Source organism: Macrosteles quadrilineatus, unplaced genomic scaffold (assembly GCF_028750875.1).
Source record: "Macrosteles quadrilineatus isolate MER2022 unplaced genomic scaffold, UCM_ALF_1.0 Scaffold_3__2_contigs__length_128488019, whole genome shotgun sequence".
Classification (NCBI taxonomy): Eukaryota; Metazoa; Arthropoda; class Insecta; order Hemiptera; family Cicadellidae; genus Macrosteles; species Macrosteles quadrilineatus.
Window position 1 is genome coordinate 122,837,498 of NW_026542596.1, and position 27,346 is coordinate 122,864,843.

Genomic DNA, 27,346 nt, shown 5'->3' on the forward strand with positions numbered 1-27,346 from the left:
TAAATGTATTACATTACATATATTACGTTAGTTTTTATGAGTACGTAGGCTTGCTGTACAGGGAGGGTAAAAAAGTGTGTGTTTTTTTTTAGTAAAATATTTATAACTTAAATAAAATGAATAAATTTACCAAGTTTGATAAAAATATATCCATCAGAAAGCAAACTACATTATTTTACAATATTCTCCATAAGAATAAGATGGGAATTTTAAAATAACAATTTTTTTAATTTTCTCCGTAACCAATAATTGTACAAAAAACATCACACACTTGTGATCACATGTTCCATATCTGTTCCACATATTATGATCACTCACAAAGCTAGACAGTGACTAAATCTAGGCCTGGTGCACGCAGAGTGGAGAAATGACGGATCCAATCCGACAAGAATGCCCCAGAGAGCAATGTTGTCGTGAAGTGTCGGATCGGAAAGTATCGTGTTGGACTAGTGGGTTACAGTCCATTTAAAGTCATGCAAAGTAATTTTGTCGGAAGGTGTCGGAGACTTGACGGAATGTGTTGTCGGACCAGTGGGTTTCCTGCTTAAGTCATAAGTCATTTATTTTCTGAATAGGTACAATTCTTTACAATTATACATCTCAGTTGTCTATAAGAACTACAGTAATAACATTTAATAAATAATATAAACATTTAAACAATATATAAAAAATAAAAATACAATCAGCCAGACATAAATAATTCTATAAAAGTGTGCGGTTCTTTTTGTACAAGGTAGGATTCCAAACATTTTTAAAACTTTCTTTCGCCATAACATTCTTTTATACCGGTTGGAAGACGGTTAAAAATCTTTATACCCGCTGTAAAAGTTTCTCTTTCAGACAGGGACAGGCGGATTTGTGGAAGAAGAAGATCTGAGCCATGTCTGGTGGGATACCTATGTCTATCTCCAACAGCAGGAAGAGACCCAATTTTATTCTTGAAGAAAAGAACCACTTTAAAAACATATAGTAAATAAAGTGTGAGTATATAAAGATTTCAAAAAACTCCCCTACAAGAGTGCGAGGATGAGAGACCAGATAAAATATGTACGGCTCGTTTCTGTTCCGTAAATCCGTTGTCTGCATGTGTGGAACCTCCCCAAACCTCTATACCATATGATATAACAGACTGAAAGCATCCATGGTAGACCTTGATAAGGTCCCTCTGATCAAGCAAAGAAACCAATGTTCTCAAGGCAAAGCTCACCTTGCTCAAACGACCACAAAGATCTGAAATATGTGATTGCCACATCAGCTGAGAATCCATAACAACACCTAAAAACTTGACTTCAGAAAGTTCTTTTAATGAAGATTGTGGTAGTTTAAGATGCAGTGGATTTTTGCTTCTTGTTAGAAATTGGTCATAATTAGTTTTATTCTGATTTAAAAGAAGATTATTATTAAAAAGCCAGCTATCAAAATTTGTAATTGTTGAAGATATGTTCTCTTGAACAACTTCAGACGAGTCTTTAAAAAGCATGGTGGTATCATCTGCATACAGCGTTAAGGAGTTGGGAAAAACATGGGCACCGACGTCATTTATATAAAGAATAAAAAGCAGAGGTCCAAGGATAGAGCCTTGAGGGACACCATATCTCACTTCGGCGAGTTCGGAACAGGCCAACCTCAACGTATTGCTTACGACCAACTAAATATGACCTGAACCATTGAAGAGGAATTCCACGTATACCAAAACCTTCAAGTTTGTGACAAAGAATATCATGGTCAACCAGATCGAATGCTTTCGACAAGTCACAAAATAAACCAACTGCCGGTTCACCATTTTCCAGATTTGAAATTATTTTGGAAGTGAATTCGACTAAAGCATCGGTAGTAGACAAACTCACCCTGAACCCAAACTGGTACGGAGCTATTAATACCCTCTCCCCGTTAATAAAATATATATATACACTAGGGAACTAACATAATATAGTACATAGTACATAGTATAGTATATAGTATCAAACATAATGTCGAGGAAAACTTTGTGCTTAAATTAGAGTAATTGCATTGGGAACGTTCACATAAATTTCTGCCCTCAGTTTGTTACATCAAAGTTTTTTTTCAGGAGGGAAAACTGAAAAATTATTGCCTCACTGATAATCTGTGTGAAGTAAATTCAAGTTGGGTCATTTTATTTCTTTGATATCCCTCGATCATTGAAGGATTTTTTCCATAGGGGAATCCTGAAAAGTGGGGTGATATCAACCATTAAATGTGTACCATTGTTGAGGTATACAACAAACTTTGGGTTACCAACTGGTCAGCCATCTTCTGCTTTGAATATCTTAGCAGCAACACCTTCGAAAGTTGGTCAATTATAACATATTTTAATGTGTTGTATGTCAGTCAGAGCATATGCTCAGCATCAGCACATTCTCACATTGTTCAGTAGAGTTTCTCTTCACACCTTTCCCAACGTTTTGAAAGCTTGAAAGTATGGATTTGTTCGTCGAAATAGGTTAAATAACTCTTGTATAAGATTTGGATAACAATTTTCATTTTCTCTTATTGAACAGTGTATATTATTTCATTTGCCTCTCCTGAATCAGAAAAAAAACTTGACCGTAGCGACTGTGATTCGGTGGGTTTTATTCTAATTCTGTAATGAACGTGACCGTTGAATGCATAAGTATATAAAGCCCTTCTCTTTTTTTGGTGTAATGCGACTAACACTTACCATAGCAAATTAAATGAGTTGTTAAAACTTCTTTTTTTTTTACTTGAAATGTCTTGATTTTTTGTGACATCCAGTGCAATAATATTTTTATAAGTTTCCTTGTGGAACTGGCAATGTAACCTTGCTGTTATGATAGAAAGAAGTAAGTAATCCATTTGCGTTTTTTCTCAATTGAGGTAGAGCGAGTAACAAAAACCTTAACAATAAAAATGTAAGGTTATTCCTAAGCGCTCTGCCCCACAGGCTGATTTCCAAAGTGCTACGCCTGGCGCCTGGCATGCTTCCAAAGTTTACATGATTTAATTTAATTCAGTTAATGAAACAGCTGGTCAGTACATTGAAGTGGTTTTTGTTTATTTACTCAAAAAAGATGTTTGTGACGTTTTATGTAGATTAAGGAGGGTTATGTTTGGTTTTAAAGAAAGGTTGTATACGTTTTGTATACATATTGCTCAAAGTTTCATTTTGTAATTTATATAGTAAGCTACATGTAAAGAGGCTTGACTAAAGTTGAAGAATACATTATGGTAAAACATGTCATTCGTGAAGCATCAATATGAAGCAATTCATGTTATTGCTACACTAAGGTATGTTGTCATATTCTTTTGGATCTATTAACATAAAAAGTAGGGGTTGAAAGTAAATAGGTTTACACTTTTAAATCAGTTTATATTCTCAAACTAAATCACAGAGTTGCCGTATTTTAAATCACATATCAGAATTACTTTAATAGCTCTCTAGGTCACATTCTCTTCCCGTTGCAAAACTCTGGTATAGCAGCTTGTATACCTATACTTCTATACTACAGTATTATATAAAAATCTAATAGTGTCTGTAACCACATCATGTAATTCCACGGATCTTACTTCCACGGATCTTATAAATCCCATCCATATCTTTCCGTCTGTCTATACATTTCCTGTCCCACGGTGGTGTAACATTCAGCTATCGATGCATCCATCGTGGAGATAGACAGAAGACAATCTGCAAGCTGTAAACCTTTTGAGATCGCCACATCAAGTCCATGTGGATTGTCTCAACCAATCAGAAAGGATTATCCAACGATCACACCCTCTGATTGGCTGTCTCTATAGGCGGATAGGAAGACGTCAATTCCATAAAGACCAACAGTGGACAGTCTCCAGGAAGTCTTCGGTCCGGTCACTGCAGTCAGGAGTTGAAGTTTTTGGTCGTTAGTGATTCGTGGGTGTAGTGTTGTTTTTAAAATGGCCTGTTGCCTTTAAAAGCAGATTAAAATTCTTCAGTGAAGTGTGCAGAGCAAAAAAACCCATAAAGTATTTTGTAATTTAAACTAAAAATTTAAGTCCTGCTCGCTTACTCAGGGATAAATAATTTAAGGTTCTAGAAGTTAATTTTTTTTATTTTTATTTAATCAATTTACTTTTTTAAATTCAAACAACAATTAATATTTTATTATTTTGTTTTACATTTTTAATTATAAAATTTATTTAAAAAGGCTTTTATTATTTATTTATTAAACTCCAATTACCAATTTGTTTGTTAAGATAAAGTTTTATTTACCTTCTTTAATTTGATTATTCACTGTGCTGGTTCATTTCCCCTTGTTTTAAATTGTGTTCAGCTTATATAGGCCTATTATGATTGTATTTGTTTGATCGAGTTTATCTTTCTTTTTTTATTAATTTAGTAACTCTTATTTTATTCTCATTTCCGGCCCTCACGCATTAGCCAAGCGAGTCAATTAACTTCTAACACATCAACAATCACCTCCAAAGTTACATCAATGAGTTACACTGTATGTGTATCACTAATAGGCCCAAAAACTACTGTACTGACTGGGCTTAAATTTTACAAACATATAGCTACCATACCAAGAATGGTAATAGAACTATTTGCACTTCGGTACTGACCATGGGATTTGCCCCTTTGGCTTTGAAAGTTCTGAGGTGAGGATTTTAAAGTAAATATTGATTGGTCTCCATGGCTGCTAGCTAAGAGAACACTCACAATGTTTACAGTTTTCTTTGACATTTCAATGTAAACAAGAAGAAATGCCAAATTGTATATTCCACAATTTCAGATAGCTCATCCAAAGAAATTTAATATAAGTTAATAATTTATACATAATTTGCCTCCAGGATTGATCTATTGACATAAAATGAGGTTACTAACCTGTCGTCAATCAGTCCTCTATTGTCTTGGATGACTAGTTTCGGAAGAATTTTGACGACGGCTTATGCAAGAAAATATGACATTTGACGACTGAAGAGATTTGAAAATGGGGTTTTAACCCCGAAACTAGTCATCCAAGACAATAGATTGACGACAGGTTAGTAACCCCTTTTTATATCATAAGTTAATAATAATATTTTACACAACTATTTGGTAGGTTTATTTAATCTAAAACTTAATCATAGATTTTTTATTCTTAAACTATGTCAATAGTTAAAGATATTAAAAAATATTCTACTGTCCGCGAGAGTAAAGAAGTCCCTTGAGCCAGGGCGATACGCAGCTATGTTTGGAGGGTATCGCGCACTATTTGCAGGCGCTAAGCATCTGAGCGCCTCGCCTCGATGTCTGTCTGTAAACAACTGTTGTAAACATAATTACTCATATCTTTGTTTTGGTAAGTGGATTATCATCATGTGGTCACGTAATTTGATTCATTGCAGTCACGTGTGTTCGCGTTTTGTTAGACGGTCCTTGTAGCTATGGATTTGAGAAAACGTGGTGCTACTATACATATAGTGGAGAGAGGGATTTAGTTAGACAGGTGATCGAGTGTTGTGGCAACAAATGTAAAGACAAAAATGTATTAGTAGTGCCGATAGAAAAGGCAACAGAACGTGCCGCAAACTATTGTTAAGTTCCAGAAAAAACTAATAAACGAATTAGAAAAGCCGACAAACTCCGGATGAAAAACTCTGTACACCCGGGAAAAAACGCAAGAAGGCTGACCACCATAAAGTACAAATAGATAGCTTTGATAGGCGTGTAATTGTAGATGTAATACGCGATTTTTACAAGAACAAAAAAATAATTTACCTGTTTTGAGAGAAATAATTAATTTTCAATGGAGCGAATGGGCACTCTGGCGTCTCTTAAAAGATATGAGGTTCAAGTGGAAGAAATTTGGTCCTAAAAGAAAATGTATGATTGAAAGGCCTGACATCGTTAATTGGAGATTTAAGTATTTGCGAGAGATAAGAAAGCCAAGGAAACAAAAAAGGAAAATTTTCTATCTGGATGAAACTTGGATGGATAGTAATTTAACGTTCCAGAAATGTTGGCAAAGTATAGACGTCAATGGCGTGTTACCTGATATGAACACGTCAAACCGCGTGATTGTCGTAGACATTGGGTCAAACTAAGGGGTTTTCTTGATTTTTTGCTTAGGTTTATGGTAATATGATTAATAACTTTAATAATAAGTTGTTTATTGCAATGAATGCTATTGAAACTGCTGTACTCGTGTATTACCGGTAATATGCATTCACCATAAGTATATTCATGGATCAACTAATTATTTGGGTTTAATGCTTTCAAAATCGGATTTAAAAAGGATTTTATTGTATTGTATTTTATTGGTATTACACTTAACTAAACAAAAATCATAAAGTAGAAAGGTTATTAATTTGCCTTAGTACTGTAACACTAGAAAATGGGTTTCCTTTGATTGTATGACTATGCAAAAAAATATTATGACATAGATTTATAAAAATCATACAGATATTAAATACAAAAATTAATCTTCAAAACTAGCAGAGCAGCGTCAAGACGGCTTTACAGTAATTGTCACGCGAATCGTTCAAGCGTAACGCCTTCAAACTACAAATAGGCCAGAGCTCAGGGGACTTCTTTACTCTCGCGGACAGTATAACCTTTGCTGTATCAACTCAGGCTCTGCTTTTGATTTTTTAAAGTTATGAAAATAATGTTATTGTTATATTTTCATGGAAACAGTATTAAAATTACAATGTATAGATGTTTTGTATGAATTTGGAGGCTATTTTTTATCAATTGAACAAAAATTAATTGCACTTCACATTGATTGTTTTAAATATTTACGTAAATTTAGTAATTGTGTGTTGTTATACCTATGCTTAAACTAAATTAAAGAATATCATAAATAACTAAATTGTACACCGTTGCTTTTTGTATTCTAAAATCTGTGGTATATGTGTAACTATACTTAATTTTGTGTTAGTCCCGAGCTCCGAAACCGGCCCTAAAAGACTATAATGGCATGGGGGGGGGGGGGGTTGGAATAGTATATTTCAGTCCCAGGACCAAAAGTGGTATTTTCCGACGCGCGCTCAAGTTTCATGTGTGAGGCACATCCGAACACAGGAAACCCAAATTTCACATGCGAGGCAAAGCCGAGCATGTGAGAGTTATTTTCACGTACGACGCGAAGCCGAGGATAGGAATAATGGAGCAAGTGTCGGAAAATAGCTTTCGGTACGAGTTATGAACTATACTTTTCGTCAGGACACAAAAATATACACACAGAACAACATATCTCAGTAGTATTAAAATAGTTATAGACCACACTTTAACATTGAAAATACACTTCACAACGTACATAGCTGTAGATTGTTTGGATAAATATATTAATAAATACTTCGTCACTTACCGTACTTCAATTGACTTTTGTAATTTGTACCAGTTTCTAAGCTTTCTGTAATCCTGTTCTTATATTTTATCTGGTGGAAGGTGATTAGTTACCTCGGAGGCTGTTTTTATCAAATTGTCAGTACTGTTAGACATACTTTGAGCAATTTCAAACACGCACTATGCTAAAACACAACAACAAAAAACGAATGCCTGTTTCTGTATAGATTTAGATTGTGCAACAATAAAAACAGCTGATTTAAATCATTAAAACAAACCTAAAAAAACACTAGCGCGCATAGTGGATAAATAGTGGAGAATTAATTGAGAGCGAGGTAAAATCCCAAACGATCTCAAAAGATCAGCTGATCGTTTTTCCCTCGCTTTAAATTAGAGCTTGGGAAACAACTACTTTCTTTTATATCAGCTGTTATCAAAAATAGTTACTTTCAGTAAGGATTGATTAAAACATATTTTTTATACAAATCTTGATTTTACAAGAACTATTGAATATAAAATATGATTTACTGTATGCCTAAGCGTGTGGGGCTGAAAAATAGTTAGGGGTTGCACAAGGACAGGCATCAGTACCTAAGGACGGGAATTCCCACCCTGGAAGTGACGTCACCAATTTTAGCCAAAATGGACACTGAGACACTAGATTTATCATTTGGATACCCTTACATCATTTTTGAGTTAGTTATCACATTATATTTTTTTTGCATTTTAGGGTCGCAATACTCATAACTATTAGAACTCAACGTGTTAAAAACAGGCACTTGTGTATTTAGAAAGAAACTTAATTTTTTTAAGAACCATACGTGTATATAAAAAGGCAACAGTTTATCAAGCTCATAGCATTTTATTAATAAAAGTAATACTAAAAAGTACATATTACCGTGGTAAAAATTTATATCTATACAAAAATCAAGTATAAAAATATTATAAACTATCAAATCTATATATATACATATAATAATAAATATGAATGACAATTCACTGATGTAAAAGATACATTCATATCACTCTACACATAACAATAAATCAGTTTAGGTTTTGTAAAAGATCAAAAATAAAATATATGGAAAATAAACCTTGTCTTAGTTGCACCATGTTGAGACTAAAGGTAGCCCTATGAAGTCAATGAAATTCTTCAAAATTAATTGTTAGCCTATAATAAGAGAAACTTTTTTGATCCCTTCTAACTTATAATCTATAGTGCAGGTTTGTAAGTTATCAGAAATACTGGTAATAAGTTAGTGAGTAAAAAATAGCAAACTCATAAAAAGGAAAACTAGCAATCACAAACCATAGCAATGTAGCATTCATCAGCAACACCTTGCTGTATTAGGGAATAGTCCATTCATGCACTAACGAGGCATGTATGAAATGTTTTTCCCCTGCAAAGTGCCAATGTAGAATAGACTTACACATTATTCACTCTCATGTTATTAAGTAGCTGATACCCTCCATAAGCACGGGTCACACTAGGCTGCTCGCCAGCTGCTTGTGATCAGCGACTGGCACCAGCACCACCAAGCAGCGGCTTTTGCATGGGTCGCAGTAGGTAGATTGTCAGCTGCTAGTGATCAGCGTCTTGGGACCTCGTAACGAATACTTAAGTGATTATTGAGGATGTGTGAGAATGAAAAGCTGTGAGGTTTTGCAACAATTTACAGTAAGCTGCTTCTTTGACGTTCCTAAAACTCACGTTCCTACTTCTTTGAAGAAACGTCCCATAAGCACGCATAGTTTTGGAATAAATTTGAGAAATCAATAACCTGCTTCCCCGACCACTTAAGCTCAGTCATTTCTACGCTAAGAATTACTGCTTTTAATCCCCTAGTTTAAAGCTCAGTTCTTGTTCCCATTTCGTCCTTGGCTCCTCATAAACCAGTACTTAATCGATTATTGAGGATGTGTGTGAAAGAGAAAGAACTTTATTTAAAAATGCTTAACTGCAAGAAGAGGCGTTAGTGGACCAGACCTTGGATACAAATAAAGGAACAGTTAGGAGCTTCTTCAAGCCTGTTTGGGCTATCCTTAAAACATATTCTTCCTGAACTCTAGTGGAAAATCAGCAAACTATTTTGTGTGGTTCAGTGTGTCGATTAGTGCTTCCATCAAGTGGAAGACTTTTAAAACTACTTTATCTGGCGGAGGTATATCCACTTTCTCCTTTTACAATCATGAATTGAAGTAAGCAACATGTCCAGAGTTCTTCCCTATTGTATATAATTTAAATACAAATCTAAAGACTATATGGTCACTTCCCATCTCTTTCCTTTCCCAAAGCCTCAAACATAAAACTAATTGGTAAAATCATTATACTAATCTGGCCAGATAATATGTACCATAGTAAGAATAATGATGTACATGTAACCAAATGTTAAAAGGTAGAGTAAAATAAATGTATTGACCACATATTGATTTTTTATGTCAAACCTTTGAGTCACTAGTAAATTCCCAATACAGTCCACTCATGTCATGTCAAGTTTTTTTTTGGGCATTGGTCCAAACAAGCTGGTTGCAAAAACTAAAAGAAGGTGAATGAGAAACATACAAAAATGTTTTACGAATGTCACCACATACATTCCAAGAATTGCTACAATTAGTTAAACCTCTAATTGAAAAAATTGAGACAGGTGTTTTTGTGTAAAACCAAGATGAAAATTATCTTTTGTCGCTGCTGGCACACGTGACCACTAGTCACCGCTGCCTCGCTGCCAAAAGTTGAACATGTCCGACTTTGCCAGCCACTGACAAATGCTCACCGGCTGGCGGTGTCAGCTGCGAATTTTGTGGTCACATTAAGCTGACAGTAGCGGCTTCTTTCAATTCACAGCTGATGCCATGTGTCAATTCACAGCCCTAGTGTGAGCCATGCTTTATAGTCTGTTCTAAACTCCTTACACAGTGAAACCAATTCATGGATGAAAACTTAAACAGCTTTTAAGGTCAACCGGAAGCTGTTTGTATTATGGTATCTAGATCTACGTATTATGGTATCAGCCAAATTAAATAAAAGTAAACTATAAATATCTATATTGCAAACTTTAGTCATAAGACTGTCATTCAATGAGTATTTTCATTTTGTTACATGTGCACCCTTTGAGACGGATAGAGATTGAACTGATTGAGTTAAAATGTACTCTTAAAAATGGTTTGATTAAACTCTTGAAGTCTTCAATATGCAGCTTGCTTTTTGCTTCTTTTCTTGAACGCCAGGAAGCCAATTATGTGAGCTACGCAGTACAAAGCCCCCAGACCTAGCAAGTCCAATCTGTAGTTTGCAGCACTGTAGCCGTAGTTTTCCAGTACTCCGTCACCAGTTGATATACAAGGAACATTTTTGTTCTCCGAACAAGCTGCAAGCAAACAAAACAACACTAATTATTCGACATTTTTTATTTTTGCAAGTGTAGATAGAAAAAATCTCTATAAATAAAATTACAGTTTTGTCTGTACATTGCTTATAATCATGCAGTTTTTGGTTATTTTTAAGTTTCATAGCCTAAGAAAGCCGAAACGAGTCTTATCTCAATTTTTGTCTGTCTGTCTGCCTGTTTGTCTGTTTGTCCACTTTGACATTCCGTCTGTGACGCCAAAATGTCATTTTACGCGGCCTACTCCTAGAAAACTTGAGTACCGATCAAGGTTCTAATCATTTTTCTGTATTTACTGGATTGGTGAGAGTGTCTTTGGCTATAAAAACATGGCCTTGCTTCTTTGAAAACAAAATAACGAACCATCAAAAACCCAATTTTGTTCGATTTTTGTTAAATGTTCTCCCAATGTTTACTATTGTATTTTATGAAATAACGATCAGCTGTTTGGATTAGTTCTCACTTCTAGCTGTCACCGTCACTGATATGTTTACATTAAAAGTTGTTTACAAATACCGCAACCATTTCCGATCAAGTTTTGTTAGCACATCCAAACCATCTATTTACCATCTTATTTATTTTATAAAACAACTATTTGCAAACAAAAAATAGAATTCAACATCTGTTGTGAAATGACGATATAAACAAACATGATAGACAGCTGCCAAGACAACGTTCCCAACGTCAGCTGGTAAATCGTAATTTTCAATCGATTGTTTTTTGCCGATTGGGCAGGCTGTGGACGAAGTAAATACAACCAAATGAAAGCCTGAAGCTTGCAGAACAAGAAGCATATGCGATCTGTTGGATTTTTTGGGAACTAACTCGGCAAATACTGGTTTTAATGGCGGATGGCGATTCGCCGGCCCTTCACACAATAAGCGAAACAGTTAATATCTTAAATATTAAAATTATTTGCCAATCCAGAAAACTTTTTGGGTTGTAGGACTAAATGACCTAATTTTTTGATATACATGCAAAAAAAATATATTTGTTTTAAATTTTTAAAAGTTCCTATTTCAACACCAAAATTATTTCACTTACGGATCTCTTCAATCCTAGTCCATTGCAAAATTGAGACAGCTTCCAAGCCATAGTAAAACATCGAGATATACTTTATCCAAGCCAGGTGTAAGGGCGCATCGCTGAAACATTCCAAAATAACGATTAGTGATTTCCAGAAAAGGGTTTGTAAACAAGATTACTTAAATTAATTATTTTTAACTTTATCTTGTTTATCATCATGCATAAGCTATATTTTGAGTCAGCACTTTTGATTTTTGACAAATTTGGATTATTATGGAGTCTTAACTAAACCATACACTTAGCAACACAAGACCAAGTGGACTATGAGACTAAGGGAGTATGTTTTATCTAGGACTAAACAATACCTAAACATATTCCATTCCTTTCAAGGATGCTCCAAATTTATTGAAATAATAATAAGTCTAACATTTTTCCTAGGGTCTCCGTATTGCTGAAACTCATAAATGGAATTCACAGTTTTTAAAATTATATTTGCATATTTTTCATGACAATGAATAAGGGCCAGAGGCCATTTTTTAAAGGAAATGGTTCAACCCCTTGATGCAAAAAAAAGTAAGGAATGAGATTTTCTTGCCCAGTTAAAAGTTTTAGTGGAAGCGGAAACATAATTTAGTTGAGTAAAGTTCAGGAGTTCAGTTTCAAGTTTCTTGGTAATTACTAATTAGTGTTAGAATTTGTCAGAGTATTATATACAGCTAGTGAAATAATTTGAATCAGCTGTTATATATTTTATTCTCTTTGTACTTGATGTTTCATTGCTGAGATTCAGTTATGATTTAAATACTTATTGTTGTGAGTTCAAATTGTAAATAAAAGTGTGTTGAAAGTAATAGCTATCTGATTTAACGTTTTTTAAAGTTTTTACCAACTTAAATAGAATTCAATCTAATATTGATGTGAATTCCAACATTATTGGCGACCGTGACAGGAATCCTGGAATCCAGGAACCGCGGAATCATGCCGACGATCGCACCGTGCCCGCGAGTCATAACGACGATCGCGACGTGACCGTGGAGTCCTACCGACAATCGCGCGGTGACCGCGAGTCATACCGACGATCGCACCGTAACCGCGAGTCATAACGACGATCGCGACATGACCGTGGAGTCCTACCGACGATCGCGCCGTAACCGAGGTCATTTTGACGATCGCACCGTGACCGCGAGTCATTTCGACCACGAGTCACAAGTTTCTATAGGTACCTGTAAATTGTTACCCATTTTTTGGTTTTTATAGATCAGAGCCACAAACAGTAAACATTGATTTCGTATGTCTTTTTTGGTTAACTGCAATACTCAAGACTTTCTTTTTATGCATAGAAAAAAATCCCGTCCCGTCCCGTCCCGAAAATCGGGAAGGAAATAAAAATCCCGTCCCGTCCCGACCAAAAATTCAATCCCGTCCATCCCTACTTTGTACTTGATGTTTCATTGCTGAGATTCAGTTATGATTTAAATACTTATTGTTGTGAGTTCAAATTGTAAATAAAAGTGTGTTGAAAGTAATAGCTATCTGATCTAACGTTTTTTAAAGCTTTTACCAACTTAAATAGAATTTAATCTAATACTGATGTGAATTCCAACAATTAGTAAATATCAGTTAAGAATTATATTACTTTTACGGATCAAATTTAGTTTAAGTTAAAAGGATTAAATATACTTATTTCTTCCAGTTAGTTTTCATTCAAACCAATTAATAATTTTTTTACAATAAGAAATACCCTTCCCCGCAGAAAACCTGCAGACTAAACGAATTTCCATTTGCCTGATTTTATTTTCAATTAAATCTATTTCAATAACATTGGGTTAACGACCTACCCAGGTTTGCTGTTACAGGGAGAGTAATAAAGTGTGTTTTTGTAAAATAATTTTAGCTTAGTATAAAATAAATAGATTTGCCAAGTTTGATCAAAATGTATCCATAAGCAAGCAAGCTGCAAAAGTTTACTTATTCTCCACAAAAATAACATTAGAATTTCAAATTTAAATTTTTTTTTAATTTTCACCATATTTACACATATTTAAATATATATAAAAATAAAAAAAAAATAAACATAGTTAACAAAGTTAAACACAAGAACGCAAGAAAATAATATATAAATATATATGAATTTTAACGGATGGTGTTTTTGGCCTCTGGGGACATCAAAACGAATAAGTAAATCGGTCCCAGGTCCAGGTCTTACCATGAGTCCTACGGTATAGCTTATTCCCTATATGGGAAATTCCCTAAAAAAAAAATCATCTGTGTTATATATCATACTAGCTGTAACCCGCGGGCTTTGCCCCGTTTAACTTCTTAATTTTCAAGATGATCTCGTTCGCATGGCTCAATCACGTCCTGGTTGAAGTTTGTTCGCTACGCTCACTCACCTTTAGGTTGGAGCTCATTCGCTGCGCTTTCTACATCCAGTCTCATGGTCTAGCCAAACCCCTGGTCTTTTTCCCATCTAACATCAACATCTTCTTAGCTAATCTTATTCAAGAGAAGAGAATATGCTAATTGTACCATAATTATTAGTCATATATAGGTAGTAATTTAGGGGCCATCAACATGAAATTCAAGAGTATAAATTATTTACAGTACAACCTGTGATACATAATATTATTTACCTCAATGATAGAAAGATACCACAAAATAGTAGACAAACTTGTTCTATTGGTACTGAGACTAATGATCCAGTAGAGACAGATTCGAACATTGCTGATATCAAGCAACCTGTGGGAAGAACCAAATGTTAAATGTTTAATAAACAATACAGCTCCTTCTAACAAGTAATATTAACTTATAACTTTGATCATTGATAAAAGTAGACGTCTTAGTTAAATGTTTAAGCTATAGCCATTTTTACGATGTACTGGCAAAATTTGCTGATGTAACTTACTGATTTCTGTTGGATACACAAACTTGTTAAAGACGTTTAGCCAAACTGAAAGAATAATTTAAACTATAAGTGGATACTAAAACATCTTTGATGACACATCACTATCAAAAGGGGGAGGCATCTTGAGGGTAGCAGACTGAGATTTTATTAGCACACTCATTTAGTAAATCAGTCCCCACGAAATATCTCGAGCTAGGAAAAAGAAAGCATGGCTGTTGAGGATTTATTTTAAAGCCAAAGGTCCAAGTACGGTGGGAAAAATATCAGAAGTTAAGTGTCATGGGTTTTATGGAATAAAAATTGTTTTTTTCTCATTTTTGACAGTCAAAACATCAAACTTTCCAATTCCTCTACACCATTTGAAAGAACTAAAAAAAAACAAATAATTTAGTATATTACAGTGTTTTGTGCGGTTTTTTGGTTACGGCGTAAATTGAATGAATTTGTAATTTAAAATTCCCATGTTATTCTTATGGAGAATAAGTAATCTGTTGTAGTTTGCTTGTTTATGGGTATAATTTGATCAAACTTGGCCAATTTATCTATTTTATACTAAGCTATTCGTATTTTACTAAAAAAACACACTTTATTACCGTCCCTGTAGCAGCAAACCTTGGCACTTATTAAACCTAATGTAGTTTAAATAGATTTAAATGAAAATCCAATACTGTACTGGTAAATGGAAATTCGCTTAGTCTGCAGGTTTGCTGCGGCGGGGGTATTATTAGATTAGAATGGTAATGCAGTGTTGAAATTTATCAAGTTAGGGGAAGACCACGACTATGACTACGAAGGAGAGTATTTAGGAATGATGCACAGCGTAGGGAATGGTTAAAAGGCCAAATTACAATGGAGCTGAAGGGCAGCAATAGCAATTGCTGCTATGGGCCCCTGGTTTTATTTCAATGTAAAATTGGGTACATGCAGCTGGTCCATATTTAGAACAAATGACTAAAAAAATTAATTGCTTATGATATTATTTTCTTTAACATCTGTGACTGTGATCATTTCCCTCGATAGCATCAATAACCGCCGCAGCAAAACCTGTTGAATAAGCGAATTTTCATTTGTCTATTTTCAATTAAATCTATTTAAATAACATTAGGTTTAACGAGTACCTCGGTTTGATGCTACAAGGAAACTAATAAAGTGTGTTTTTAGTAAAATATTAATAGCTTATCTTAGTACAAAACAAATAAATTTGTCAAGTTCGATCAAAATATATCCATAAACAAGCAAACTACAACATTTTACAATATTCTGCATAAGAATAAAATGGGAATTTTAGACTTAACTTACAATTTTTTGAATTTTCTCCATTTTAATAACCGTACAAATAACTTTGATAAACTAAATTATAATGTTTTTTTAAGCTCTTTAAAAAGGTTTAGAGAAAAATTGGTAGGGATGGACAAGATTGGATTTTTAGTTCGAGACGAGACGAGACGAGATTTTTTATTTCTCATAAAATTTTGAGACGAGATCGAGACGGGATTTCCCTTCTCATACACAACGGGAAATGCACGTTCGGAATTTTTACCTGATTTTGTAACATTGTTAGATGACTGTTTAAATACAAAAATAATGATAATAGGCAAGAATATTTACAATCTTTTATTAAAAAACATCAGCATAACATTTTTTTATTTATCACGCCTAACTTATTAAAAATACGATTAGGAAACACAGTGATATCAGTTAGGATAGAGTTAAACTTATCCTAAAATAAAATAAATCATAAATTAAAATATTACTTTTTATACAATAGTTACTTGTTTTGACTTTTTTTATAGTAATAAAACATTCCTCACACTGCTAACACTTAACAAAACTTCTCAAATGTTATTAAAATAATTAAAGTAATATTTACATTTGAAGAATTAATTAAATAAGAACGCCTTCGCAAAGTAAACGCAACTACAACACGCTCCTGTATTGCGGGTATTGCATTGACTTTCTGCAGGCGTTTTAATTTTTTTTTTTTTTTTTTTTTATTCTCGTCTCGATAAAAATCTCGGCCAAAAAGAAATCTCGTCTCGAATTGTAACGAGATTTAAAATTTCCCGAAAGTTCGAGACTTGACCATCCCTAAAAATTGGGAAATTTTGTGTTTTGAGGGTCAAAAATGAGATAAACCGATTTTAACCCCATAAAACCCCCCAAGGTCCCATCATGCTGGTTTGTGAACTCATTCATACACCTTTAAACCAAATTTCATCAAAATCGGACAAAAATTACTCAAGTTATGGGCGTTCACGGACACATATATAAATATAAATCTATATATTTATATATCATATATATATATAGGCTATATAAGTTTATATTATGTATACAAATTTGAACGAATGGTGTTTTTGGCCTCTGGGGACATCAAAATGAAGAAGTAAATCAGCCCTGGGCCTAGGTCTTACCAAGCCCCAACGGTAATACCTACTTCCCTATGAGGAAATTTCTAAAAGCAAAACAACCCATCAGTTGTGGGGTTTGTCTTCCGCATCAAATACAACTTCTGTAATGCATTTGCAAGATTTCTGCCCTGAAAATTCCCCAAATTATTTTAATTCAACCAAAAAAAAAACCTTAACGATATTTGGAGTTGAACATCTCTATATATATTTAACATGTTTATTGCCGTGTTGCGTACAAGCAACCGGGTTGTAGTAGCACAGAGAAGGGATGGCTGTAACTAACATATTTTTGATTCTCAAATACAGTTAATAAAAATAATCATTAATCTTGAATTTTTAAAATATACTTCATTTGTGATATGGCTTGAACACATCTTTACATTTGAGTTATTTACCCCATGCAGTGGCAGTGATGGCACAGGCGATGATTGGCACACAGAACTGTATAAAGCCTGTAACTCCACCAAACAGTCCAGCAATGTAAAACACAGTAGCAGAGTAGAGGATGGGCTCTATCAGTGCTCTTGGCAGCTGCAAAAGTACATGTTAGTACCGTAAACTCTCAGCATGAAAAAACAAAGATTTCCAGGACAAGTATTTCAATGTCAACAACTCCCTTCCTACGTCATCAAGATGGCGGGTAGCTATTAAAATAATCGTTAGAAGTGCTCTCATTTATCATTTTAAAACAGTTAGTTCAGCCTACAATACATATATATATTTTTTATATTATTTAAAAGTGAATTATTAACTTACCTCTATTCATTTAGATAAACATTAGTGAAATAGTTGTGGGTGATAGTGAAAATCCAGGACATCATCTGTCCAGCACAGTTAGAATGATAGAAAATTGGTTGTGCAAATATCCTGATGAGATTGGTCAAGGTCAGGATCGGCAAGTGCAAGAAGATTAATAAACAAACCATTAGTCGCACGCCCGAGTATTCATTTAGACACCCCACCCCCTAGCGGATCCAACAGATGCCAAAAATAGGTATTAGGTAGTTTTTATGACATGATAAAAGCCTTTGACACTTTAGAACACAAGGTTCTATTTTTGGACCCACAATGTTTATTGTTTATGTAAATGATTTACCAGCAACTCTGACAAATGTATGTGTGTCATCTTAAATGTATGCAGATGACTTGGCAATCCAGATTAATTGTCAAAATGCTAGGCTAATTGACCAACTTTTAGATCAAATGAAATAATTGAAGATTGGACTGCAGCTAATTTCTTGTGTTTAAATAAAAATAAAACACAAGTTCTTAAATTTAGTCTAAGTGATTATAAAGTTTTTGAAGATGTTAAATGTCTTGGTGTGTTGTTGCAACATAATATTAAAATATTTTAAGATTGTGTAAGAAAATGTCTAAAGGTATCTTTTTAGTTGGGCAACTTAGGTATATTGTTAGCTTATATATATTGATGACAGTGCGTTGGGGGATGGGGGTGAGTTTATGGTGTTAGAGCTTTCTCTAAGATTGGGATGTGGGATGTTGGCAATCATAAGGTAAACCAACATAATTATAATTTGTTCTTGAATCTGGGAATACCACATAAAGACTACAAGATCGCGCCACTCATCCTACACTCATCTCCATTCATACTTGGCTTAATTATCTTCATCCAGTTTTAATTGAATGGTAAACATTTTATAGTTAAGTAGCCTATCTTAAATTAATTTGTAACATCAACTAATCGAACAGGTTTTTAATTTGCATTTTTAAATTCTAGTATCAGGATTCGATCATTGAAGCCAACTGCTGGTTAATATGACCAAAATTAAACAGCGAATTCTGTTTACTCAGTTGAGATTACAAAATAAATAAATAAAAATATGCTACTCAATTAGAAAATGTTCACAATTAAATAAAAATAGAAATAAGAAAATCAATCATTCTAAATAATTTCTATATCCGGCCAGGGGGTAAAATTCTGGGGGGTAAAAATCCGGGGATCAAATTCCGGGGGTAAAAATCAAGGGGTAAAAATCCGGCCCGTACATCTTCAGTTGTCTAAAAGCTAGTTATATGGACAGGGGTTAAAATTCTGGTTTTTATTGCTAATCTAATTAATCACGCTCTGTCTTTTTCATTAGACTTCCAAATCCGCGGGGGTAAAATTCTGCCTGCGAACTAACTTTTGATCAGGTTACTACGTCATAGTGACGTCAGCTTTGCCCAGGGGGTAAAATTCCAGGGGGATAAAATTCCGGCGAGCCTTGAAACAGCTAGCAAAATTCTTTAATTCATTTTCAATATGAATACAGTACTCATAAGGTTAACTAACATGGGAAACTCTAGAGCCACTGGGGCGGAGCCAGAAATTATTTTTGAGATAAGAATATGTCATGAAGATGTTAATCGGAAATGTGAGCTATCATCATACTAAATTTCAACCCACTCTGACCAGTAGTTAATGCGTGATTGAACTTCAAACAAACAAACACAAACACTTTCACATCTATAATATTAGTATGATCTGATCATCTCAATTGAAACTTAGTATATACAATGCAAATAATTTTGTAGATTATTTTACCAGCCATCAGACTATGACTATAAAGTGATGTACAAGTAATATATTATTTATTCTTGACGATGCCATACATGTAGTTGATTGTGTAAAAAACACAATAAAGATTTTGATTTGATTTGATACAAGCAAGGAGGACTTAACAGTTAACACACATCACATAGCATACCTGAGATGCCTCTTTTACTTGAGCCAGTTTCTTGGGAACATTTCCTAAGGAAAACTCTCCTTTATAAAGGGGGAAATCCCCAAAGCGTTGAATTAAAAGGTACCTAGTACACATAGTAAAGTAGTGATTTGTTGTAACCTGCAGCTCCACTAGGTGTAGCACCTCCGGTCCTGGACCAAGAAACCATGGAAATGGAGACCTCATCAAAGGGGGAGGAGGTGAAGGAACCAGTAGGTACCACACCACCCGACCTCGCACAAGATAGCAAAGAACGGGAAAAGGAGAAGGAGACAGAGAGGGAAAGTGATAAGGTAAGAGTGGCCAGCTCTCATCACTTCCCGATCTTCAGGAAAACCAGACAAGAGAAAAGGGAGGAGAGGTTTACGGGACCCTCAGTCAGGTCTGATAGAAGCTCGAGAAAATCCAGACAGAGGGATTCAGGGTATCATCCTCGCGGAGGGAGAGGAGGACATCACTCCCCCGAGAGGGGGAGGGGGAGTGATCATAGGGATTAAATTCCTACAAGCAAATCTCCAGCACAAAAAAGATATATAAGACATAGAAACTATACAAGAATCAACAATTGCAACAGATGCTAAGAGTACACTTCCCGGAGAGCTGTCCCATAGGGGAAGGTGCCAATTGGCCCCGCCCAGGGAGGTCCCCTAGGGAGGTGGCGCTAGCCAGACGGGCGTCGGGAAAGATATTGAAACCAGAGGTTGTGAAATGGGCAGTAAACTCATTCTGCCCTTTCAAATCTCCTGGTAGAGATGGAATATTCCCTGCTCTATTGTAAGGAGGCCCTCCTCGTTCCAATGTATAGGGGCAGTTATGCCTTGGCATATATAACAACTAGATAAAGAAGAGCTAGAGTGGTGTTCCTACGAAAGAAAGGAAAAGAACCAACTCAGCCAAAATCCCATAGACCAATATGTCTAACTTCATTCATTGTAAAGGCTATGGAGAAGATCATTACCAGGCATGTGAGGGATGAGATTCTCACGAACTCGAGCCTGAATCAACATGCCTTTATGATGGGGAAATCGACTACAACAGCGCTTCACAGCCTGTTAGCGAAAATTGAAGACATGTTAGGTCACAAGGACATTCTTGCAGGAGTCTTCATGGATATCCAAGGAGCCTTTGATAATGTGTCCTAACAGTCAATAGAGGAAGCACTGATAGACAGAGAAATTCCTCAAGAAGTCGTGTGTTAGATGGCTCTGCTGAAAAGCAGAGAAATAACAGCCACGGTCGGCGACATGTCAGTCACAGTCGAAGCCAGAAGAGAGTGTCCGCAGGGAGGAGTTTTAACTCCCTACTATGGACACTCGTGGTTGACGGCTTGCTGAGGGAAGCTGAACCTACAGGCCTTTGCCGATGATCTAGTGCTGACTGTGAGAAGGAAATACAAAGGTACTATTACCCAGTGGGCGGTAGATTTCATCGACAACTGAGATAGTGACCTTCAGGACGAAAAGGAGAACCAGAATCTCCCCACCCCACATAAGGGGAGTGGGTGTCAAGTCAGTCAAGGAGACTAAATATTTGGGTGTTTACTTAGATCAGAAATTGACTTGGAACAGCACATAGATCATGTCATTGCCAAAGGAACAGGAGCCATGGGCGCCTGAAGAAGAACATTTGGCAAAAAATGGGGACTCAACCCGAGACTGATCTGGTGGATATATGAAGCCATATTCAAGCCTATGGTGGAATACACAGCCTTGGTGTGGTGGCAGAGGGCATAGCAGACTGGGGCAGCTGCTAAGCTGCAAAGACTTGCCTGCACAGGGGTATGTGGCACAACAGTCATGATGGAGCCAATTCTAGGCACACTTCCACTCAGACTGTATAAAGAAAAGGACAACACTAACGGGTCCGCGGAATTGGCTAACTCTGGAACTCGCTAACCCCATGTTAAACGCCCTATCTTCAAATTTGGTCGATGAGAGGAACTCGCTAACTTGTTCGGTTTCGGAATTGGCTAACTCCGGAACCCGCTAACCCGCTCTAGAGCCGGGTTAGCGAATTCCGTCCTCGTACGGAAGTCGCTAACTCGGTCCCTCGGCGGAACTCGCTAACTCCCAATCAGAAGCCTCTCGCGACGTCCAATGGGAGCCAAGCACGAAGATTGTTGGCCAGTGTTGCCGAAAGTGTAGTACCTACGATCGTATCGGTACCATAATATCGTATCCTACGAATAATTAGGAGTAAGAGCAATGTAGTCTATAAAATAAATATATATTCGAAAGTATGTTTAATATAATTCTTATGAATATTATTAGGATGGAAAATGCATTATAGTCTTACCATAGACTAACCAACACAAGTAAACATTACATCCCATTGTACATTTTGAAGCTCGTTTTTCGCGTCTAGTTCATGTCCGGTGACACTGATCGCTAGTGTCGTCGAAATTGTGTTTCTATTCTATTATTTTTTAGTTGATTTCATGATTTGTTCTCTACTGTTTGGTTATATAACTAGGGGACGTGTTATTAGTTATGATTAGAACGTTTTATTTAGTTAAACGAGGTTTTAAATGACTGAAAACAAGAAACAAATTGTAAACAAAACACGACCTTTACAGACATTGCACCGGACAGAACTAACAATAAAATTGTCTTCAGCTGATCTATAAGGATGAGAAATGTACTAATATAAGGGAGTATGTTTTATCTATTGTCTTCTTACTTAAATAGTAGTTTATTGGGATGCAAAAAGATAGTACTGTACATTTAATTTGGATCTTTTACAGGTTATGAAAATTTTGTCCTTGATAGGTTATAATATTTGTTTCTTTAAAGGCCTATATTATATCTGTCGTGCGAGTGTTAACAATAGTTTGGTTCTTCGTAATATTTCTGTATTTATTACCAAAATAATTTCGAATCATAGTATTAGTAAACAAATAAAATAGTTTCGATATTTTTGTATAGCAGGCACATGATATACCTAGGTACATTAATGAATAACGAAAACCTAAAACGTTAACACTCTATTACAATATTGCGTCTTTACTTTAGCCAAGAAAATCTATATATATACGGGGTGTCCCACGAAGGGGTTTAAACGTTTGATTTTATATTACGTGCCCATTCATGCATCAAACTTTTTTAAACTTGACACAGTTTAAGAAGTAGGATATAAAAATATTCTGGAAAAATGTCAACTCCCTAACCTTAGTAGAAACAAAATGGCGGCATATTGAAAAACGATGCTTTAAAAACATTAAAGAAGGTATTTTTGGTTTTATAAAATAATTTTATTGTTACTTTCTAGGGCATGACTGAAATAAAAAAAAACTAGAACATAGCCTAATGGAAAACCTTAATGTCCAAAATTATTCAAACTGTAACCCATACACAGCAACACAGTTGATAACGGTGCGTAACAATTTATTCGTAAGCTCTTAAAAAAAAACCCTGCAGTATTCGGAGAAGTTCCTCTTCTATTGATCGTTTTAGTTCCTCATCATTATTGAAGCTATGGGTATAAACTTGTTCCTTCAAGAAACCCCATAAAAAGCTGTCGCAAACAGTTAAATCAGGTGATTGGGGTGGCCAATCTAAAAAAATCATTTCCACGACCAATCCAACGGCCATGAAGGTTGCCATTTAGTAATTGCTTGACAGGATTTGCGAAATGAGATGGTGCACCATCTTGTTGAAAGATTGCTTGATTCATTTCTGGTACCGTAGAACCTGTTCATTTACAACTCATTTTACAATCAAACAGCTGTTCTTCAACAATGAGCGTTAGAACCGCAACGTAGTAAACAAATCAGATAATAAATCATGAAAGTAATTTTTATAGAAAGCAAATTGGTACATTTTTCAATATGCCGCCATTTTGTTTCTACTAAGGTTATGGAGTTGAAATTTTTCCAGAATATTTTTAGAACCTACTTTGTAAACTGTGTAAAGTTTAAAAAAGTTCGGTGCATGAATGGTCACGTAATATAAAATCAAACGTTTAAACCCCTTCGTGGGACACCCTATATACAGCCAAAAGTACCCATGAACTTTTGAGAAAACTATAAGTCACACCCCCATAAACCATATACTTAAAATGTTCGTCATGACGAGAAACCTTGCGCAAAATTGTCCATTTTTTCATAAATGCCCTTTAAGGTCATAATTGCTTCCCAAAGGGAACTTTCCTTATGGTAAAAATACCTCAGCTGTTCTTATTTGTATGTTATTGTTTGTAATGCTGTAATCTGTTTTGTTTATTTCAGCTTAACTTAACCAATCAATAGTTTTATTAATACTTATGAAGTCAAACGGGTTGAAGCCCGTGGGTAACAGCTAGTTAATTTAAATGTTGTTACATTATGATGTTAGGAAACATATGATCTACTAGCTGTAACCCGCGGGCTTTGCCCCGTTTAACTTCTTAATTTTCAAGATTATCTCGTTCGCATGGCTCAATCACGTCCTGGTTGAAGTTTGTTCGCTACGCTCACTCACCTTTAGGTTGGAGCTCGTTCGCTACGCTCACTCACCTTTAGTTTGGAGCTCGTTCGCTGCGCTCACTTGCCTTCGGGTTAGCTCGTTCGCTACGCTAACTCGCCTCCAGGTTGGAGTTCGTTCGCTACGCTCACTCACCTTTTGGTTGCAAATTAGCTGTTGTCATAAATGTAAAAGAAATAATAGTGCTGCACCCTGTTGGTAATCCTTGTAACTTTAATGATATTGAACATCATAGAACAGAACCAACTTGTTTAATTGAAACAGCTGTTAAGATTCAATAATTCCATTTCTCATAAGGTTAACATGGGAAACTCCAGAGCCACTGGGGCGGAGCCCGAAAGGATTTTTGAAATAAGAATATGCCTATATGTTAATCGGGAATGTGAGCTATCATCATGCCAAATTTCAGCCCAATCCGACCAGTATTTTTCGCGTTCACTTGTCACAAACATACATCCATACATCCATACATCCATACATCCAAACTTTCTCATTTATAATATTAGTAGGATTAACCAAAATTGAAGCAGTAATGTAATAGTCTATCCTATTCGAGGCAACCAACAATTAGACATTGTAAAAAAGCTCCAGTAATTGCCGTAGACTTTAAGGACCTTGAATTTTGAGGATTAACTTCCCGATAAAATTTACACGTTAAACGTCATTACAGAAATACATTTTAGTAGTGTTAAATATATTATTAAATGGAGCTATTGAATATAAATTAGTATTAATCAGTACATTATAAAGTGGTAATGTATTGATGGATTATATTAAAAAATAGTCTATGCAAAAATACAATTTGTAAATTTCTGTTATCGTAGGCTATTAGTGTAGAACGGGTCATCATCTTAATTTTGTTTGATTAATATTAATTTTACGTCTTTCATTACTTTTGAGAAGTCTGGAGTTTTTATGGTTCTAAATGGACCCAGGCGTTCTTGTTTGCTATCATTTTGATGAATGGTGGCCATTGCTAAAATTAGCCGATCTTATCCAACAACAAAGCTATTGTCTATTGAGTAGCTCAGTACAGGGGAACAAGGAACCGGGCAATGGCTTGATCTAGTATATTTCGATTGTAAAAGTAATATAAAGGAAACTTAACACTAAAATCAGGAATATCCGTCAAGTCGTCGATTAAGAATCGTGAAATAAAATAAGCCTGTCACGTTTTAATATAAGAATATTATATATTCTTCTATTATTTACTAGTGGGGCTTAGGTTTATCATCTAAAAACTGTTATTAAAACATGTAACATTATTACTCAATAATTCAACAAATTTTTGAAATAATTAGGCAACTAGCTTTTACTAGTAGGCCTACAATGCGTTGGTTTAAACTATTAGGTCTAGATTTACAGCTATTCTATAAATGGTTATGAAACGTAGCCTATGTCATATTTTTTCACGGATGTTGGACGATTCAACGACGAACCTTTAATTTTAAATTTATGAATTAGTTATGAAAGTGGTTTTGGTTTATTACGACATCACGATGAAATTTGTTTTCCGTGTTTGAGAACTTGCGTGTATTATAGCTTAATTTCATGGAAGTTTAATTGGTACTACTGGATAATCAATAATTTTTCATATTCTATTTTTTCCTATAATACTGGCATTTATATTTAAGATCGAAATCATAAACATTTAATTGGCCGTTGTACAGTAAAATGAAAAAAAAAACAATTATTAATGATTTTTTTAATTGCTTTTTAATTACTTTGGGCTAGGTAGCTGTTAAAAGTGGAATTGATAACAAAAAACAATAACATTTACTGTATCTTTATTGACACTGACATTTTGAAATACAATTATTTCGTCGTACAAGGTTGGCAACGCTCCGTGCAGTGGGCGCGGCCGGGTTAGCGACTTCCAGAGTTAGCGAATTCCGCCGCGTGACATAATCGAGTTAGCGGGTTCCGGAGTTAGCCAATTCCTGTCTGAGACGGTTAGCCAGTTCCAGAGTTAGCCAGTTCCGACACACGACCGAGTTAGCGAGTTCCTGAGTTAGCCAATTCCTACGTCTCACACTAACAGCCCTGAAGATACCTCCAAAAGGGGAAATAAGCCTCTAGATAGGTCTTCTTTCAGAGCATAGTCATGTGAGGAAGTACCTCAGAACAATAAGGCTTATACAAACGGATCAGTGCAGATTCTGCCTCTCCAAAGCGGAATCTGCTGAGCACATATGGCTGGAATGTCCGGCTTTAGCCCAGAAGAGGTTGAAATACCCAGGAAAGGCGTTCCCGATGTCTACTGAAATACGAGAAATGGGTGATAGGCTTCGCAAGGAGACTTCAGTTGGTGGACTGATCTAAAAGGATGCTACAAAATATCTTTCAGATCGAGGTAGCAAGGGGTAATGCTACCCTTAGGGCTGGGGTAGCAAAAAAAAACTAGAATCAAACTATATAATAAAGTAATTTACCATGAGAGCACTGACAAAAATTTATCTAAATAACAGCTAATTACCGGTATGCGTTACAGTATACCATTTACATAACCCTAATAGTAAAAATACCCCCGCCGCAGCAAACCTGCAGACTAAGCAAATTTCAATTTGTCTGATTAAATTTTTACTAAAATATTTCCATAAATAAGACATATTTCTTCCCTATTTAAATAACATTAGATTTAACGAGTGCTTAGGTTTGCTGCTACTGGGAAGGTAAAAAGTGTTTTTTGACCATACGTCAATAGTATAGGATGAAATAAATAAATTTGCCAAATTTTATCAATATAAAATTTGACAAACACACACACATAAACAAGTAAACTACAACAATTTTAATTTTCTCCATAAGAATGACATGGGAATTTTAAATTGCACTATTTTTTAATTTTCTCCGTGACCATTAGGCATACAACAGCGCTTCAATATACTAAATACTTCAATATACGTACGTTTTTACCCCATAAAACCCCCCATAAACCCCCGTTCCCATGATCCGATTATGCTGGATCGCGAACTCGTTCGAATAAACGTAGGTTTACACGTTTGTACCAAATTTCATCAAAATCAGATAATTTTTGCTCGAGTTATCGCGCTAACAGACACATATATATATATGTGACTAAAATGGTGGATTGTTCGCCGTGACCGCGAAGTCATATATATATATAGATATATATGAATTTGAACGAATGGT

At 35.3% G+C, this 27,346-nt stretch overlaps 1 protein-coding gene across 1 annotated transcript in view; it reads right to left on the reverse strand.

The window, feature by feature from the left end:
* Positions 1–8,204: 8,204 nt before the first annotated feature.
* LOC128989776 (protein scarlet-like) overlaps positions 8,205–27,346 on the reverse strand; it is a 48,672-nt gene continuing 29,530 nt past the window's right edge. Inside the window, exons 12-15 of the mRNA XM_054411818.1 lie at positions 17,403–17,538; positions 14,325–14,430; positions 11,710–11,810; positions 8,205–10,647 (exon numbers count right to left, since the gene is read on the reverse strand). Coding sequence (XP_054267793.1) covers positions 10,466–10,647; positions 11,710–11,810; positions 14,325–14,430; positions 17,403–17,538 — 525 coding nt within the window. The 3' untranslated portion in view covers positions 8,205–10,465. The remainder of the gene's footprint in view (positions 10,648–11,709; positions 11,811–14,324; positions 14,431–17,402; positions 17,539–27,346) is intronic.